Source organism: Protopterus annectens, chromosome 2.part1, assembly GCF_019279795.1.
Source record: "Protopterus annectens isolate FY-2018-M chromosome 2.part1, PAN1.0, whole genome shotgun sequence".
Lineage (NCBI taxonomy): Eukaryota > Metazoa > Chordata > Ceratodontiformes > Protopteridae > Protopterus > Protopterus annectens.
In genome coordinates, this window is record NC_056729.1 from 1,381,957,173 (window position 1) to 1,381,978,421 (window position 21,249).

General features: G+C 40.8%; 2 protein-coding genes across 2 annotated transcripts in view; both read right to left on the minus strand.

Moving 5' to 3' along the window:
* Positions 1-21,249, minus strand: part of SELENOI (selenoprotein I) — a 1,061,441-nt gene that overhangs the window by 20,346 nt on the left and 1,019,846 nt on the right. The window lies entirely within an intron of this gene.
* On the minus strand, positions 11,141-12,351 carry LOC122794454 (P2X purinoceptor 7-like). Its single transcript, XM_044062856.1, has 2 exons — positions 11,939-12,351; positions 11,141-11,462 (listed from the first exon to the last, which is right to left on the minus strand). Exons 1-2 carry the CDS (start codon positions 12,316-12,318, stop codon positions 11,276-11,278), a joined length of 567 nt encoding a protein of 188 aa, XP_043918791.1. The 5' UTR covers positions 12,319-12,351; the 3' UTR covers positions 11,141-11,275.

The window sequence follows — 21,249 nt, forward strand, 5'->3', positions numbered from 1 at the left end:
TGTTACAACTGCCTTATGTTAATAGACCACCCTCTTCTCTTCCCAACAAGCTCAAATATATGTGAGAGATGCAACTATATAGCCAAACTGGAGGCTGAGCTCTTTCAACATAGTACTGGCACAGTCAGTCTGGAGGAGAAGGTAATCACACACACCACAAATCCAGTCTCACATAAACCTATCGCAACAACAAACCAAACACATAAACACACAAAAACATACTCGGAGGCTCTAAATAAAAATCTGCCCAAGCAACAGAGACCTCCAAAGCAGACATCCAAGCAACTGCTACCCCACAACAATACCCACGTATCACATAGTTCACAAAGTCAGTGTGCCACACAGTCGCAGCCCTTAAGGCTAAACAACACACCTAATGCACTTGTAATAGGTGACTCTATTGTCAGACACACTGACGTCCCTCTCACCAGGCTGAACAAGGAGAAGGTCACTGTAAGCTGCCTGTCGGGTGCCAGGATCCGCCGCACAACACAAGCACTCAAGTCACTCCAAAGCATGTACAAATATGACTCTGTCATTGTCCATGCTGGTGTGAATGACCTGAGACGTACCTCCCTGGATTACATGAAAAGAGACATAGAGGAGCTCTCTGATCATGTGGCCCAGGACGGTATGACCCTGACCTTGAGTAGCATCTTACCCTCATCAAGAATGATACCACAGTATTAAGACAAAATGATCAATTTCAACAATTGGTTAAAGTATTGGTGTCACTCAAAGTGGATCCAGTGTCTGTCAGCCTAGAATGACATGCTTGACAAGCCACATTGCTTCGCTAGGGACGGCTTGCACCTGTCACCCCTGAGTTTTCGAATACTGGCCAAGGCTCTTGCCACCCCCATAGTGCCTTTTTTAGGCAAGGCTCAAAAGACAAACCCACCTCCTTAGACAACACAAGGAAAAAGAAACTAAGGTAATGCTGCTCAATGCCAGAAGTCTAAACCTCAAGATGCATGCACTCGAGGCTCTCCTCAGTATGGAGAATATCGATATCTGTGCAGTAACAGAAGCCTGGTTCAAGGCTCCCGAGAGCACCCCAGCACTACCAGGCTATACCTCATACCATGCTTTTCGGCCCCAAAACTCGGACCGAACCACAAGAGGAGGGGGAGTATCCATATTCATCAAAGATACCCATACCTCCAGGCTAGTCGCACTGCACGAAGCATCTGAGACCATCCATGTGCAACTAACAGTGGGCAAAACTGCCTTCCAGTTTGTAGCCTGCTACAGACCACCCTCCCAAACTCAGGAACCCCACTCGGCTTTCCTGAAGACACTGGAGAATATGAAGGTCTCTCCAAACACCATTATATTGGGTGACTTTAAAGGAACACTCCACCCTACAACTAAAAAAATATGTTTATTTCAGTCTATCTTTGTTTACAGACCTATTTTAACACCTAAAATTGACTCTAAATGCTTTATTAGTAATTTTAGCTAGTTTACCACAACATGGCTACCGATGGGGCTTGCTATCTCAACGTGATCTTCTTCTCCTTCAAGCCTTTCTCTTTCCCATAAAGCATTTCAAGTCTCCTTTCTGTGACTCATGCCAGACATAAGGAAGTAACAGTGATTTCCCATGCCATTGACATATAATGGGAAATCTGTGACTCATTGTCAGTTTGGTTTCCTTCTGTGTAAAGCCTGCTTCTTTTCTATTGCTAATCACCCTCATTTGTGTTTAGATCAGACCTTGCTTTACAGTATAATTTGAAGTTATCAAGCAGCAGACAGAGTAGTAGCTAGATTGGATGCCTTTGTTCTAAGTGTTCTTTTGTAGTCCTTCTTGAATTGAATTGAAAGTCCCCTCCTCCTACACTACTGCAGAGGTGTGAAAACTGCCACTGCAACTGACAGCTCAGAATTGAAAGGAAGGGAGTGCCATTTCAAATGTCTTCCCCTCTGCCTGCAGAATCATTTGTTAGACAGCAGCAGAAAGATTTATGTAAACAATTTCTAATTAAATTTCGTACAACAGTGCAGGATAACTTTTGATTATTTCATTGTCTACACTATTTTTATTTCTTCCTTATTTCTACCAGACATTATTATGTTCACTTATGTATGTTTTACAATCTCTTTGAAGAACATCAGCCTAGTGACATGTTGTTTCTGTATTTTCACTGACATTAGCATAATGTCCACAAACAGTAGACTGCAAACCTGTGTCTATGATGCTGTCACAGTAAAAGCATGTACTGAAAACTCACTGTTTTTTATACTCCATGCAGTGATTTTTTTTGCAGTGGGCTACTAATTAATAAGTGCATGTATGTATCACTTGCATAATGCAGATAACTGAGGCACTTTGGGAGCTTAATATGATCATCGCAAATTCAGCTCATACTATTTAGCAATCCTTTAGTCCTTTTTCCATATTACTAAATTTATTTTGAGGCCGTCCCTGCCTTTCTTTGTGCATATTTCAAATCTTACTGCTACACTGCTCAAATATCGATAAGTTAATTGGCAGTAGACACTACTCAGCCAGACAGTTATTTGTATTTTTCACATTAATAATTTGACATGTGCAGTTCACAGAAAACATAACGTAAGAGGGTTTAAAGCCTTCACTAAAATTAGTATTGCAGCATCCAATTTGCAGTTGCAGTAATTAAACTTGTCAAGTCAGGCAATAAAGCACACAGAAGTAATACTACTGTCAGTTTCATGAGTACAGACTGACAATTTTGACTCCATAATTTTCCTGTCTACACTATTACAAGTCACTGTACCAGGCAGTGCTTTGTGCCCTTTGGGCAATATTGCACAGCTTACTCCAAGTTCGCCTAAATATTGACATCTGATATCCAAAGGCACATGTCATAGTGCTCTCCCCTTTTTATAAGTGTGTGTAAGCCCTACAAAATACTGTAGGTTACCCAACATGCATGTATTACATCACAGAAACCCCTTTGGCATCAAATTTGTAACAGCTGCATGATGTTACGCTGTCTCACACTGTGCATCAGACTTTAGTACATGTTCACACAAGTTACAGTGTGTCAAGGGCACCAGCCTTCATCATCTGCACAGGTGACAGGGAGCACACTACACAAAGGCTTGGACTAGAAACACTGTTACAGGCAATAACTGCAACACAGGATTTTGAACATTGTGATTCCTGTGCCATGTCACCACCCACTTGCTTATCAAGCTCATGTCTAACAAAGAATGTCTTCTCAGTGACTGGTCAAGAGTGTCTACAGAAACTGGTTACTGCTAATTATATAGGCTCAATGTATTTTTGGTGTAGAGTACATACTTCATACATACAATGGCTTTGCTTAGTATGATTTTTGCCTTTATTCCTGTGCATGGTCTGATCTAATTCAGTGCACTACTACAACTAGCAGACTCTCTGTAATACCAAAGTGTATCAAACCAATATAATGATGCATTTACATATATGAAAAAGTCCAGAACACACAAAGCCATGCACGACCAGCAATATACTTATCCTACGTGTGTGCCTCCATTCAGTGTGCCAAAATAAGGATACAAAATTTCCAATTAAATTAACTATGTGCATGAATGTTTGCTATAACACATAGCAATTCATCAACTGCACGTCCACTAATTAGTAGCATTGATCTACCACTGCCTCTCATTTTTATGTTTCAAGCAGTCCGTCCACCGATCCTTGCGCTTCCCTTCCAATTGCACGTCAAACATTCATAATAGTGTCACAACCCCATGCTGTCAAGTCAGCAGACCATAACCTTTACTTTTCCCTTCCCTTACAATATCTAACATAGGTGTGTGTCAAGCACATCAAGTCACCAGACAATGACCATTGCAACTGTTAAGTGTATCGATTATACCACCACAGAATGTAATCAACTGACTGCCACTGAACTCTCCCATTCCCTATCCGTTGCAAGTGCATCATGCAACAGACATAGTCTCAACAACCATCCCTGTCATGGTTCGGTCTCACTGTCCATCATCCTTGATACAGCATGCCTCTGCAGTGTTCATGTCCAGCAATGTGCAGTGAGCTGTAACCTGTTCCAGCTGGTATTCCTGAATGCTGTTATCACTATGCATTTTATCTACGCACTACAAACACTTTGAATATGGCAACCTAGAACCAATGGCACTCTTGCTCAAACATAATTCCTTCACTATAAATAAAACAATCATGTATCACACACTATCATCACAGTTCCTTTCACTAACAAGTATGAGTATTGTCTACCTTTCAAACTCACTTATGAGCGGTCATCGTTGCTTCGCGGGCTATAATTATTAACTAAATCACACTTACCTTGGCTGTAATATTTCCTTTGTGCAATATTTACCATGAGGACTCTGCCGATACTTTCACTTTGTTCAGGTTATATTTCTTCAGTTGAGCTCTCCACATTCACATCGCCTGTAAATGCCCATCAATAACACATACTGTTAGGTTACAGAGAAAAACACTTATGTATGACTTAATCCTTACTTCTTGCATGCTGTAAAATCACTGGTGATACCCACCTTTACTGTCATCTTGGTAATTCTGGCATCCATGTCAAACCAATCGTAAGTTGGACGGTTCTCTCCAGCAATGTTCATGACAGAAAAGATCTCATTACCGCAAAATGGATCACCCAACTTTCCGATCACCTATTCTCAATCACCAGGACTCATAGACGAGAGAGAACAGTTGTTAAAAATTATACCATTATATCCATACACACTTTACATGGATCAGATGTTGCTCTGTATACATTAATACCCGCTCAGAGAACTCATTTTCAGCTACTATACACTGACATGTCACCAGAAATATAACAGTTCCATATCATTATCTAAGGCCTTTCCCTATTTTACTCACACATACCACCCAGGTTCAAAGCGATACAAGCCTTCAACTGTAAATATGGGTAAAAGTGGATGAAAACCAACACTTACTTCAGCTGATACAGTGCAAGTGACACAAATTGAATCTACCCTCTCATCCAACAGGTACATTTAACAATCATTAACGAGTTCACATCTACTTCTGTAACTGCCTTACCATGACTGTCTCATTTATTACAGAAATATGAAGCTTGACGCACTCTAACATTTCTCACATTTTCAATACTGACACTTCTACCAGTATTTTTTTCTGTACTAAGTGACAGTAGTCAGATCGGCCGCTGCTGTCAAAGTCTCGCAGACTGTCTGACACTGTTTGGTCTTTAATATGTAGCAATGGCACTTGCTAAAATTTGGCTCTTTTCACATACGCACATGACAAGCAGCTTATCCTTATTGTACCCTGGACTCAGTTAGTTATCACATTCTCATAACTCTACACTTTTTCACGTCCACCTTAGGACTTACTGTGGAAGCGGGACTGTAACCGTGCAATCACAGTATTTTTCTCTGGCCGCTCACATCTAGCTATGTTTCTAGGCAGCTCTGGTACTTGCATTGGATCCACACTTAGACTACCTGTCTTGGCAGACACTACGTTCATCATGAGGTCATAGATGTAGTCATACTTCCTACCATCAAATATAGGCTTTGCTATCCACTCCTGCTTGGCCTTGGGATACACTATTCTGTATCTCTTTTCACCAACTGGCCCGGGGCGACTAGAGGGGCATCTAATCACTGAATGCTCCCTATTTTGATTTGCATTGTGGTCCAAGACCGCTAACATTGTTCTTGCTTTCATGCCTCCATAGCTAAAGTGTTCTAACTTTGGACAGTAACGACACAGCAATGCATGGAATACCTCCAGATTGCCAGTATGACAGAACTTTGTCGTCTGCTGCAGATCTTTTATAAACAGTGTGTTACTTACTATCTTGTGAAGTGCACTGTGGCACTCCCCTCCTTCCTCTAACCATTTCTTATCAGTCCCACGAGGTACTGGTACTTCATGTGGACATTTCACATATTTGGTTGCACCCCCCCAGCTGTGTTGGTCAGTCACATGATATGACAGGGACAACCACTTCTCCATAAGTAATACTGGATCACCCTCACATGTTGCTGTACACCACCACAAGTGATTACAAATACTGCGGCACCATGGCAGTAAATCCTCTTGTCCTTTCTGTTTGGCAGCCAGCATTATTTTTTAACGAATGCTTTTGCACATGTGCCAAATGTCAAACTGATGATCTATGGCAGTGAATTGAGTACGCATTAGTAATGCTATACCCTGATGCCTATCTGTTGCTACTACTCCGATACTCACACCTTTACTAATTAAATTTCTCATGCACCTCTCAAAACCTATCTTCTCAAGTCCCACTGATGCCACCCCTTCACAGACCTGCTCCACAGCAAAATCCAGTATGTATCCTGTGTCTAAATCCATCATAGTGTAGGTGCAGTACTTAGCAGAAAATCCTGGACTGTCACAGCGTCCGTCACCACCTAACCTTATCAGTCTCCCTTCAGCATCCTTCAACAGCTCCTTCTGCTGCTCGTGCCAATGGAATTGCACAACTGGGAAAAGATATTGGCTCTGTATGTCGTAGTATGTCGTCTTTCCTATGAATTCTACACCTATGTAGGCACAAAACCTTGATATGTGTGCGTAAGTAGTACCGCTAAACAGTACTGCGGCAGCACTCATTAGGTTGCCTGCTGGCATTCGACCAAGTAGTGGTTGGCTTTCCCAGCTTAGAATTTCATGTCCATTAAAGCAGGACACTTTAACACAAACAAAAGTTCCAAGTATGGTCTTCTTCTCAATTTCACAAGCTGCTGCCCTGCACACTGGACATATAAGTTTCATCAACAAGTTATCGAGGCATGCCTCGAAAACAATGAATTTTTGTCCAACAATGTCTTCCTCCACTGACAATTCCTGGAAAGAATCATCCGCCTCAGACTGAGACATGCTTATAGAGGATTCTCCCCAGTCTGGGTCTTCCAGATTCTCATTACCCATATTTGATGTACTTACTTCAGACATACAGTCCTCACTACTGTTGTCACTACACATGCTGCCCTCATTTTCTTCTTGGACCTGCACTACTTCAGTGCAAGACTGTACCACTGAATGATGGTTACTCCCACTCTCTACATTAGTATGACATACGTCCTCTTCTGTGCTTTGCTTCAAAGCATTTCTCTTCTGTATGCATTTTGACACCTTACTGTAATTGTGATCTACAAATGTTGGCACGACTATTTCTGGAAATTGAACAGCAACATTATGGCTTTGGATCAACTTAGCTTCTGATTTGTTACTACTACTTTCTTGCATATTGGCCTGTATTCCTATACTTACTGCAGCCAGCATATTTTGGGTCTGACAGGACTTATTCTTCAACTTACCTGTTTTTCTCAATCCACTAATCATTACCTCACTGTTGTCCACAACGACCTCTGAGCACACTGTTCCAAGTTCCATCTCCACCTGTTTAGAATACAAAGTATAGGCATCCTTAGCACTGTATTTCAGAATTTATTGTCATACATTACAATTAGCATACACAATAAGGCCGAGTACATAAAAAGCCTTGTAGCATTTTCATGGCTAAAAAGCAACCTTTTCACTGCCACAGGTCAGTGTAGGTATGTCGTAATGAATCATGACAATCATGTTACGGACTGATGTGCTGTGAATATAACTTGAGGGGCATTCATGCTTGTAATGCTTGTTCTGTGGTGGCCATTTACAATAACATCACAAACAGTAAGACTTATAATAGCTGTCCGGAGTCACAGTCTTTCTAACTTGGTCATTTCGACACCTGCACTTCTGGTTGCATATCACACCTGATTTACAACTTCTCAGCTGAAATACACAACAACCACAACTGAAGCTTCCATTCAGTTGTCTGGCATGTCCTCAGACTGACATTGTAACCTACCAGCCCAACAATTTCAACAGAAATGCACGTCTGAAATTGCTACTGTCAATATATTGGATACATGCAGCTATGCTACACTCGTCCTTGTCATATCCCTTCATTATTTTTGCATACTGTCTGCTCTCTTTTGTGGGACAAGCTGACCATGGCCAATGCGCTACAATGACGGGACCAGGTGCCAAGGGATGTAAATAAAAAGGTCCACTACAAAACCCGAAAGAGAATCGGGTGATTACTGATTCACAACCCAAAGGAATCACTGCACACTGATATCATCTGCATTTTCTCAAATGTACTAATTGGTACATATCACTTACATAAGTAGGATGTATGCCCGACTCCATGTAAACACTGCGATTCTGCTCAGTAACGTCCATCTGCATTCCCTCACAGCGATCATGCTCCAATACTGATGCAGGCTGCTGTTAAGCCAAATGGAGAACAATTAAGATTTAGACATTGATGTATGCATGGCCATCCTTTTATGTATAGAGACCCTTTAGGTTTGTAGAATGTGTCAGTGCCTTGTCTTTATGTACCCTCTTCTACCAAAGTGGGCCATACTCAACATTTTTACCAAAGTACTGTGAATTGGTAACCAGGATTGTACAACTTACCCTTTCTAACAGACATTACTTCAGCATGAGCTCTTCACACCAAAAGAGTCCTACACACCCTCCTCTTTCAGTTATCTCTACATGCAAAATTCCATTACAGGAAAGTGTAAATGACAACACTCTTATCACCTTAACTTTTGGTTCATCAGAACATCCATCCTGTAAATGCACATTTTATTTTGATTTAACTACTCATACTTACAAGCCTGTGCAGAGTCTAATGGATACTCACTGAGATGTACAACTGTTAATCAACTGGACCCTAGTCAGTCACATATCTATTTTCCAATTATCTAATAATGAAATTTTGCGCTATCTTTGCAGTACAAATGTGATAATGCATTGCACATCACCCCTTACTTATAAACCATTCTTCCAAAATTTAAAACGGGACTGCATAGCCGCATTTCAAGTGTACTTTTGCCAGATGCAACTCATTTGATTTACCTGCATATTACTGCTTCCAGCTGTATCCTCCAAATGCTCTTGTATGGGCTGTGGTTCTGACAGCAGGTCCTCCAGAAGCTGCAAAATACAGGAGAACAACTTCATATACTCCACTTTAAACTTTAATTGACACAGTGATCTTGATGCACTTGCAAGTGCATCTACAACAGTAACATTTCTGCACACCTTTTAGGTCACAAATACAAGTACAACATTAATATTTGTGCACACCGCTGATGTAGTACAAATACAATAAAATACGTAAGAAACAAATCTGTATCTCCACCTGACTTTAGACTACAGGTAATGTGATATTTCACATTAACTTCAATAAGTAACTAAAAAGCGACATCATCCTTAAGAGTGACTATATACAAGCCCGGTATTGCTTACTGGTCTTTAAGCTTGCTTGCTCAATACTGGTCGTTGGACAGTAGTGTCCAGACATCTTTTAACAGTAGTTGTTAATGTAACAGCAGACATACCTTTCTTCGCATATTCCGATCAATACGTTGCACGAACTATTCGAATGTGTTTTGGGCAAAGTCAAACATCGTTGGTAGTGCATTGGCCTTCAATATCTGACGAGGTCTACGTGGTTTCATGGAATCTGGCATCAATTCATAGCGGAAGTCTAACTCGAACATATCTTCCGTAAAATGACGAGAGCATAGGTAATGCTTTGGGGGATTGCTGATTATCTCAGCCTTAACAAATTTGATAATGTCACCAACATCTGTTCCACATCTACGGACCCACATTGTGCATAGTTGTGCATCCCGCGGAAATCGGTGGAAGGACATCCCTTCGGGCATGCGCCCTCTTCTGGTCTGACAGCCATAAGCCAAACACTGCGGCATTCTGTCAAATCCTTGTGTAGAATACTGATTAACCTAATAAAAAACATTTTTAATTATTTATAAATCCATGCAGTTATTGAATGAAAAGTTACACACCAATATACTGTAAAACAGTACATATTGACTGCATCACATAACTTTAAACAAAATATATCTCACTGCTGCAATGCAATATATGGCTATCTGTAAATAGAAATATAAAGTGATTGTTAGATGAGCTCATTTATACAAAAAAAATTTAATGTCCCTGACTACACCATCACAGAAACGCAAGATGTACTATGAATACATAACAGTTTGGTGGAATACACCCGGCCATGTATTCGCCTCAAGGTCTACTAAAAATTTTACAAGCCACTACTGCTTTTGTGGTGGTCGGTATGGGTGTGTGTGTGTGTACCTCACCACTTCTTATGAATCGCTCTTGAACTGACGCCCTTTGAAGCCATAGCTTTCAGTTAACTACCTTACGTAATCCGGCCTTAGTAATACAGCTGGACTAAGCCTATTTCAGTTATTTGGTCATAATCGCAGAGTAAATAAATGCCTTGGCAATGTTAAACTGGCCTGCATATAAAGTACCATCATTTCTAGCAGCCTGAAAGACCACTACAACACACTCACACACCCTGAATTGTCAATATGTTGTACTACACATTCTGTCTACAATATTTCACACCAATGAGCTGTCACCCATGATTGGCTTGTGTGTGCATTCACATATTACATCAAGGACAAAAGCAGAATAGGCAATGACAATCGTACTTCGCAACCTCCCATAACCCCTTTTGTCAATCGGCGAAAAATACTCAGCAGTGCAGTATCAAGGCATCATACAATGCCAGTACACATGTAACAATGATATTACAGTTGTCATCACTTGTGCCTGACTTCAGAAACATATTTAAAATGTTAAATTTACTTCACAGATGTACATCACAGTACACAAAACCGTAAAACAGGTCTGGAGTATGTCTATAGTGAACGTGTCATGTCCAATGCGACATTATGGACACTGACACATTTCCGCATCAGTAGTCAACTGCATTGACTCAATACAGCAGTGTACTTAGGTAGGCATCAGCTATACATGTCCACAGTCTCAACTATTACCAGTATCATCATGAGCCATAGCCTGATAAGGCAGTAATACCCATATGTACGTTGGTGACATGATGTATGGCAGGACCATAATTGGCTCTATTGTGTACACTGCCATCAAGCAGACCACACATTACCTACAATGCACAACTTGCATGCAATACACCCAAAGTCAGTATTTGCAAATAAACATGAATAATCCATCTTTACCTTTCCAGTACATCAGTTATTCACACTGTCTGCTTCAAATAATCGTAAGTCAAAACAATTTAAAAATAATTAGAACTTTTATTGCCATCGACAAGCACAGGACATTTTACACTTTCATACATCCTTAGAGCAGAGAAACATAATGTCCATTATGGACAATGAATAGTCATTCAACTTTCATTACACCAATGTGTGCTCGTTACTCCGGGTATACCCAAAACCCATCAAAAGGCAGGAAACCAACATATTCATTGTCGTCTTCAGGGAATTTTTGTCGTATACGTGACACTACACATGCTGGAATTACAACTCTGTTCCCACGTCCGAGTCTTCGATTTTCAAAAATCCATAGCACATAAGCACGGTATGCCACCACACGGTACAACCTGTCAAATCACAACACCTATTATAGCAACTTACACCTCATCATGAATTCATCACAAGTATCAAAAAAACATTCTGTTCACATTTCCAGTTAGGACTATGACTTGTTTGTGTGGGCTACCTGCAACAAACAATTGGCCAACATAGAAATCTTCACTTATCACCGAAATCTAGACAACGGATAATATTTTCCAATCTGACCCTAATACGTAAACGTTTGACTGCAGCATCAGTTTTACACCTTTCTGCACTAAGTTACCAATGTATGACCACAACCTAGTCATTTACCTATAATAGCTGGAAAGGAAGTCACCATGCTTTTCTCTGGCTATGAAAGTTAACCTGACATAATTGGTGTTGTTCTAAAAAGTAATGTTCATAGAGTGCAAGGTAAGAAATAGCACCACGTAAATAGCACCGGTGAGTATTTATGTGCTGTAACAACAACCATCTTTCGAATCAGACACTTTTCCCTTACCTATTGGTCCACTGTATGCTGCGTGATCGCCTTGTAACGTAGTGCATTGACCGCAGAATCAATTCCAGTACAAGTGGCGTTAGGCACGCCATTTCAAAGTCTGTGTGATCAGTGATGCACACTGGCTGAACAGCGAGTTCAAGCTGAGCAATTTTGGCACGTGCACGATGGGACGACACACAGCAGTAGCACTCCTGTGGCGTATTCATTAAAACACACTTTTCACATGTGCACCAAGTCATGCTCTGGGTGTTCTGTTCATGTTCTTCTACATCACTGCTTCCATTGCTATCTCGGCGTCGTTTTGGTCTTCTTTCTCCTGGTGCATATTCGGGTTCAAAACTGAAAGGAACTGGACCGTGCATATTCATCCCGAACATCACGCCAAATTATTCTGTGAAGTGCAAAAAGCAACACATTGTCCATTGAAACATGACATCAATCCAGTTTCAGAGCAGAGATGCATGGCATTTCCCAATTTCAATCACTGCGGAAGCATTCCACATTTTAAGCATGAACAGGGAAACATGACATGTGTAAGATGATGAAACGTGTGACTACAGTTTCACGTACTATGCAAGTTTCACCATACACAAGTAGACTTAATCTACACTGTGATTTCTGAATTTTTCCTATACATGTACTGACTGCACAGCACAATACAAAAATAGTTACAGTATCACTTTAACTTTGAAACACAATTACCACTCAGAAGATGAAGCACAATTACCAGTCAGAAGCTGATGATGACACAGTCATATCCTTGTACTGCTGCTATAATCAAGTTATTAGGTTTGACAAAAACGTAACTTCATGGAGTCTATGATGGACTGGCAGAGACAGTAAATGGGTATAGGTTTGGAAACCATGCTTTTTCGGAACAGAGTAGGTGATGGTAAGCGTCAAAACTTTATGTATGGCTGAGTTGTCAGCAAGGGTGGAAATGCATGCAGTGATGTCGTATGCCAGTTTAACAAGTGTTATGTACATGACAAACACAAGAAAACACAATTAAAAAAAATTAAGCAAATTGTCACTCAACCATGCTTCAGGACATTTACCTGTACTCTGACATTCCCCTATAGTTAACCAAAGCAACGGTTATAGGTATTCACGGCATTGCTTTACTGTCAAGCAGAGTTAATAATATTGTAACTAGTACTGTTTGTCCAAGAACAACATATACCGCCATCTAACCCATTTGGTTAGCAACATTCAGGGTTGCTCGACAGATTTCGTAGTCAACTGAATGCCGCAAGATACTACTGGAAAGGCCAATGCAGACACTCTGCTGTCTGGATGCATTGATTCCAGTGTTCTAATTCCCTGACAGAAGCGATGATCAGCGAGTACTGGCTGTAAACATAGGGGATGTGTAGTCCACCAGTTACCATGACGCATATTCAAATTGATAAAAATTGTAGGTGTGCTATCCACAACCGTCGTGGTATACAAAAAACAGAGGCTAATAGTGTCAGATACCAATGATTTCTGCTCTTGTCAGAGCTAAACACTCACTTGGTCACTAAATGATCAACACATGCCATGCCGTACTAAGTTATTAGTAGGGTTAATGCAGTACATATTGATCTTCACCACTCAACTGGCAACAGAGCTTTCCATGCCCCCACCCCATTATCCATGACAACTGAGACAGACCCAAGAGTACATTAACTGTTTTTATTTATTTTACATGTGTTATGAAGCCTGTGGCTATGTCATATTGCTGTGTACTGACCTATGGACCGATTACTTGTGTCACTACAGACAAACACTTAAATTAACCAGTCAAACAACTTTTTCTTGCATGTGTGGTCAGCACATTTATTTACATACCAGGAGCACTGAGCACCGTAGTTTTTGCAAATATTACAGACTCTGTCAAATTACGTAAAAATATATCTAGTCCACTGTCACTGAGATGAACATGGTCAATCCGGTATAACTCTGGCCGCCGAGCATTAATAGCATTATGGTGAATCACAGATCCTTTGCACATCTCCATTTGTCCCCACATGAAACCATTGTGCAGTCTTCTGATTTTATCAATGGCCTTAGCGGTACGTGCGCCCTTCCAAACCATCCTTTGTATGATGTCTGACCATACGATATGTAGATTAGGCCACCATGTAAGCAGTCTCCACAAAATTTTCTTAATTTCAACTTTCAGATCCACAAGGGGGCATGTGGTCAGGTCATTTCCTCCCAGATGCAGTACTAGGATATCTGGTTTTTCTCCTCTGCCGTTTTTCTCACGCAGGCAGCTTAGCAGACCATCCCACTGCAAGCCTCTTTTCCCGACCCACGACACCTGAATTTCGGACTCACTTTGCCACAGATTGTTGGCTCCTATTTCTAAAGCTCTTCTCGCTGACCAGTGCACGTAGGAATGGCCACATATCCACACCTGGATAGGTCTCTGAGGGACACCTAAACCAACACAGATCATGGTGTTATCACCCCACTCATGTGACCATTACAGTATGAATATTCAAAAAGAGAAAGCAGCTCAACTCAATACAATACTGACCTTCCATCAGCATGCCTTGCTTCACTGTGCATGTATCTGGTTCCATCACAGTACCCACACTGAAAGAATTGAAAGTAATACTGTTACCAAGCGTTCTTTGTTTATGTCCCTGACAAATGATGTCAGTGTTATAGTGGAACACCGCTTTCTCAGCAACTAAACACAGTCTCTTAATTCACAGTTAATACCGGCTACCTTCCTACACATGAAAATCATTAGCTGTTGGCAGCCAGGGTTGTAAGGAATTTTAGAAACCCACAAACCAGCAGCAGGCAAATTCTGTAGTTATACACTGCCCAAAGTTTTAAGAATCTGGCTATGTGTCAAATACAGTAAGCAGTTTGAAAATGCATAAATACAGATATACACACAAGTATGGTAGACGTACATAAATGCGCATTAGTCAGCATACCCAAACAGAGGCAGGTCGAAAAAATATATACATATTTCTTGACAGGCATATCTTGTAACATAATACATATGGTGATTGTGTTACAAGTACCATATATGTAAATATATGTTGCTGTCTCTCTCTCGGACTAAAGGTGGGTGGCGGTGCTCTGATAGAATTAAAAACATTGAGATGCATTGAAGTTTTAACCTGTCCTTAAAATTTTGGACACATTCAACCATTTTTAAAGGCAGGCACACAACTATCAACACCACATGAATCATAAAGGGATCTGGTACCACAAAGCCATTTACGAAGGTGAGAGAGGACTATCATGTCTAATTACTCACCTTTTGACAGACAAGAGAAGAGCCAAGATTACTCAAAATAGGAATGAACAGCAGAGACAGACAATTTGGAAGCCAAGCTGCCTCACGAAAGGTTGAATACCAGGATGTCAGTTAGGAGGATGAGAGAAGTCTTTCATGTGGAAATAGTCGACTGAAGACAGAAAACTGTAAATAAAGGATGAACATTTTGCTATTGTTCACTTCAAACCACTAAAGATAGTAGGGGTTAAAGGAGAGCTAATACCTCGGGAAAGTCTTGCATTTGCAGCTCAGTTAAATTTTTAAATGTAGAAAATGCTTGATAAGCTGCTTAATGGTTTTTGAAAATTCCTTCACAGCAGGAAATTACAGCAAAGTCAATAGGATGCCTATGTGTCTGCAGACAGTGGCCTAGCAGGTGTCCATCACTGAAGTTTGAGACTGAATGGCATTTAAAATTACTTAAATAATGATATGCACGAGAAAAGGTAAATCCCAGTAACAGCAGGGGTTGAAGGAGAGGTAACACCGCAGTATAATGATTGATATGCAGCTTAGGGATAACTGTTACTGTGTAGTAAACGCTTTCTAAGCGGATAAATGTTTTTTGAATAGTATTTATCAGCAAGTCCAAAATATGACAGTGTCTGTAGACTGATACTCCACCTCTAAGTCAAACCCTGCCGCAATACACCAGGCAAGCCAACTACTACCTTTCTCATTGTATCTGCAGACAGCATCACCTTCCCCATATCTGTACTTATAAAGAGTTACGTTCAGGAATTATATGTCTTTTCCATGGGGCGTTTTGCCTTCAACATCACCCTAAGCAAAGATGGAAATAATACTGACACCACAAACTCAAGGCCTATCGTCATCCGTCCTCCTCCGCATCATAATATACCGTACAACGTAAAAATCAGCAATAGGTACAGACTATTGCAACCTCCATTAAAGCTATTTCACATGAACTTAAAAAAAGTCTATTTCCCTGAGGGCTGGAGATCAGCCAGCATGATGCCCATACATAAGGGGGGGTTCCAAACATGAACCACAGATATTACAGACCCATCAGTCTAAGCAGCCTTTCTTATACAGCCATGGAATGTCTCATTTCCGACATCATAAATCTAGACTATGAGAATCAATTTACTTGAGCCACAACAATTTGGTTCCGTTACCGGTCGGTTTTGCCTTCTTAGTCCTATAAATTCCTCAGTGCAAGCTTGAATACAACTGTTCAGATGGCTTAACTCATGCCAGACAAAGTAATTCAATTGACAAGATACTTCGAACAAGTTGGACCAAAAACCCAGCTATCTGCAAGAGAAAGTCTGTAGGCTTTGTGGTTCATGGCAACCTGCATTGTACTAATTCTATGTGAGAGTGCATATGAGGAAACTTCAATGGTACATAAAAACCTTATGGAGTCAACATTGACACAGCCTGGAAACAATGATTACTCTCATCCCCTGATTGCAACAAGACTTCCTTTGGTGTGCTGACACATGTCACCAAAACAAGGGACTGTCATTCATTGTACCCCATGCCACCCAAACCTTAACATAACACGCTTCACGCTATGCTTGGGGGGCCCATCTGGCCGGGTGATGCATTGTAGGCAAATGGAGCACAAACCAATTGCATCTACATATCTTGCATCTACATATCAACCTAGAAAGAAGGGCTAGCTGTACCGAATGCTCTGACAGCCTTTAAGGACTTCATTCATCCAGGACATCTACTGATAAAGACAGAAAATAATACCATTATGTGGTACATAAGCAAGCAGGGTGTACCCTCTCCTGCCCCCTTTGCAGACCGGCCATGGCGTTGTGGAACACAACCTTTACTTAACAAATTCATGTTCACGATCAATTCCTCCCAAGAAAGCCCAAAACTCTGGCAGACAAACAAAGCAGAAATGTTATGGACACGCACATATGGAAACTGGAACCCAAAGTCTTCATCACGTAAACACAAAAATGGTGAAGCCCAGACATACATCTATTTTCCTGTCCCCAAAAATATCATTTAGAAAAATTCTGCACAAGAACTCATCCCAAAAAAGCATGGAAAGCGGATGCTATATGCTTCAGCTGGAATAAACAGTGTATGCCTTTATCCCTCTGCCTCTACTCTCCAAGGTCTTACTATAAGTCAGACAGGAAAAAACAAAAATGATTATGATTGCTCGACTCGCCTTGCCAACAATGGTACCCATGTCTAAGTAATATGTCACCCAACCCTCCGTGGTACTTGCCTCAAATAGCTCACCTACTGTCTCAGCAGAACTGTCAAAGTATGCACACTCAGCTCCAAACTCTGAATTTTGCAGCATGGCTAATAAACTCTTTTAACAAATCACATGTCTCACTAAACCTGTGATGGACATCATTTTTGAGTCCAGCAGGCCCAGTGTTATTGCAATCTTAAACTGATAAATGGAAGATATTTGGTGCTTGGAACCAAGCACAAGGAATAGACTCACCAAAGCACAATATTCCTCATATTTTGCAATACTTAAATGAGGTGTTTCACAAGCGCCTATATTATTCTTCAATAACAATCCATGCATCTGCCATCTCGGATCATTACCAAGCAGACCCTCCGCTCTTTTCTCATTGTAGTAGGAATGTTTGTGTTCAACATCTTTGTATCCTGTATAAAAAGGGTTAAAATGTGAAAATGCATTGCGTGCAAAGATATAAGCCCAAATGAGTTGTTTTTCTGGAAAAGGAATTGCTGGCCAAAAAGGAATGCACAGATGCTGCCTAGGTCCAGGCACAAGCCTATCTTGTGACTGACCTCTGAACAAGGAATAATGTATTGATGTTACCTTGGGGTAGGCACCAGCTTATCTCGTGTCTGATTTGTGATCATCTAAGACTTCAGTGAGTGAATTTATAGCCTTCACTTAAATGCCTTGTCTAGTAATCAGCTGCTGTGTACGTGCAAAGAGTACTATAAAAACCCATGTAAAATGTACAGAATTAAGACTGCTGAAATAACACGTTCTTTGTAGCATGTCTCCATGCATGTAGCAGGTCTCCATGCATGTAAAATAAACCTTTTTTGGCTTACATTTTATCTGCGTGATTCTTCCAGTATATTGTTAAGAGTGTTAAAAATCTCTGGACACTCATCCCCTGGTAAAGCAGTACCTCAGAGGGTCCAAAAATGTACAGTCTTCCCGGATAAACCGGAATCCTGCATGTGAACTCAATTTGGCGTTGGAAAAACTCATCCTACCTCCATTTGAACCAGCAGCTACTGCAAATATAAAATATTTTTTCTTGGAAGACTCTCTTTCTTTTGTCAGTTACTTCGGCTACAAGGTTTTCAGAAGTACACGCTCCTTTGGCAGTCACTTCAGCTCGAAGTACTTCAAACTACAGGCTATCATGGCAGTGGAGCCTTTCATTATCTTTTAGCCTTTGACGGTGGCCCTCAGGACCAATCCTTCTCCTATGTTAACTCAATAGAGCTAAATATATTATGTATTACACCCTCTAAATGTTTTCCAATGTTCAATACAAATCCTGAGTTATTTCCTTGATTACATGAAATTATGTTTTTTGATGGCACTGCCAGGGGAGGATGGACATGGTCATCAAGGGGGATGTGGGTGGAGACAGCTGTGTCCTGCTCATGTCTCTTAACAAAACCTCAAACAGTGTCTCAAAGTGAATTGGCTATGCCCATGTACCAACCCTATTTAAGTTACATAATGAAAACATTTTCGGTAATTATCATACATTGTAACTACGTCAACAAGCACTGCTTTCAATCTGATGTCTCTTACTTTACATTGTGTCTGTCCATGAGAATTGTGAGTCCCTATTAGGGAACAGTACTAAACCATTGAATATAATCACTTTGCTTTTATAATTGTTTGCTATAATCTGTGTAATCAATGTTGAGAAAGCATTTACATATGCGAGATATAGCATTTTTGTTAAATTTGTAAAGCAGAGACTGACAACTATCAAGTGAACCTGAATCAGAAAGGACTGAATACTAAGAAGCCATTTAGGAAGGTGAGAAAGGTCTTTCATGTGGAAATATTCCAGTGGAGACAGACAACAACGAAGCCAAGGTGACTGTGAAATAACTGAATAACAAAGACAGACAACTACCCAGCTAAGGTGTCTCTGAAAAGATTGAATACCAGGGAGCCAGTTAGCAAGGTGAGAGAGGTCTTTCATGTGTGAATACTCAATTGGAGACAGATAACTATAAAGAAAGTAGCAGAACTTGTCTTCACCTCAAGGCATTCAGCACAGTCAGGGGTTGAAGGACTGCTAACACCTCTTGACTATTTATCATTTTACCCTAAGCTGCATATGTAGTTGTGTAGTAAATGCTTTCTCAGCAGATTAATGCTCAGTGAATAGTACTTCACAACAGGAAACAAAGCAAGTGAAGAATATGCCTGTGTCTGGAGATAGTGGCCCAGCAACTGGTAGTGTCTGAGGCTTTAGACTAAATGCAATTTGCATTTCCTTAAATAATGACGTCCATGATAAAAATCAAGATGCAACACAAGGAAGCTGTATACTTTGTCAGTACTGGCAACATGTGGACAAATGCCAGGTCCAAAACTGATGTTGACCCAGGTTAATCAAACCTTTGGTAGTCACAGGTATGTGCAATTGTACAGACGTTGATGTGCCATTTGCCCGGATGAACAATAGTGCCACGATTGGCTGTATGCACACTGCCAACATGTGTCGCATTGCAAACATACTACAGTGTTTCACCAGCAAGCAGTCTTATGACGTGAATGAAATGATCCCAGAAACTACAAGCCTATTACTCTGAATAGTCTAATATGAAAAGCAACAGACTGAATTTACAGGGAAATGTTTTGTTCAAAGGCACTGTGCCAAACTCTGTTTAGCTGATTTGAGAAGGCTATGTCTACATAACTGGTTAGACTTGAAGTCACTAAGGCAATGCACATAGGGTAAACTGTGCTCACAGGAACACCAACCTGGACCTGGCTAAGACATTTGATACAATATCCCACTCAGTTAAAGCTGACAAAATCAATGACTTGGCCGTAAAACACTACATATCTGAGACAGGGACATAAAAAAAAAATGAAAATCCAAAACAAGGCATTTCAAGCAGCTGGCAATTGTAGTTCCATGGAATTTTTTATGCCACGTCATTACATACAAGGATACTACACTTGTTTAATTTACATTACCTTGCACTTCTACAAACACACTGGACAGATTTCTAAGGCCTCTATGAAGACTGTCAATATGGCTCTTGTTTGGCATCTAGTTCTCTGAAGTACAGGCCAACACTAAGGGACTCTGGCTAACAAAGTTTGCAGATGACTGCAAACTGGGAGCCATAACTGAATCCCCAAATGATATGGATACTCTACAAAAGGGCATTACAGAAACAGATGCTTGGTGCCAGAGCCATGTACTCCTGCTGAATGCCAAGAAATGTATAGTTATCCCCTTTGGGAAAAAACATGTACCCATGAATTACGACTTAGGTGGAAGTACACTAAACACCGAAAGTATGATAAGAGACTTATGGACACAGGTGGACAGTGGTCTCAACTTCAATAACCACATTGCCACAACAGTCAGGAAATCCTTCCATGTGGCACATCTCATCACTAAGGGCTGTTCATCAAGAAAAAAAATAGTTCATTGTCCCACTGTACTCATCCCTCATTAGACCCATTATGAATGGGACGGAATCGATTTTCAATGGAGGCACGGGGAGAAATGCTCCAGATGCATGTCTTTGGAATGTGGAAGGAAACAGAAGCACCTGGAGGAAACACGCACTAACATAGGGTGGGCATGCAGACTCGGCACAGAAGGCAGCCCAGCCGAGAATAAATCCAGAGGACCTTTTGCTCTGATGTGACAATGCTAACTGCTTAACCACTGTGCCACCAAATAATAAATGCATTGAGAACAGCAAAAAATCAATAAGGAAATAGACAAGGTAGACCCCAAGGCACAGCGGTAATAAAGCCACATTTCAAAGAACTTCATCGACAGTGTGCATGTGCTCATGATGTCGG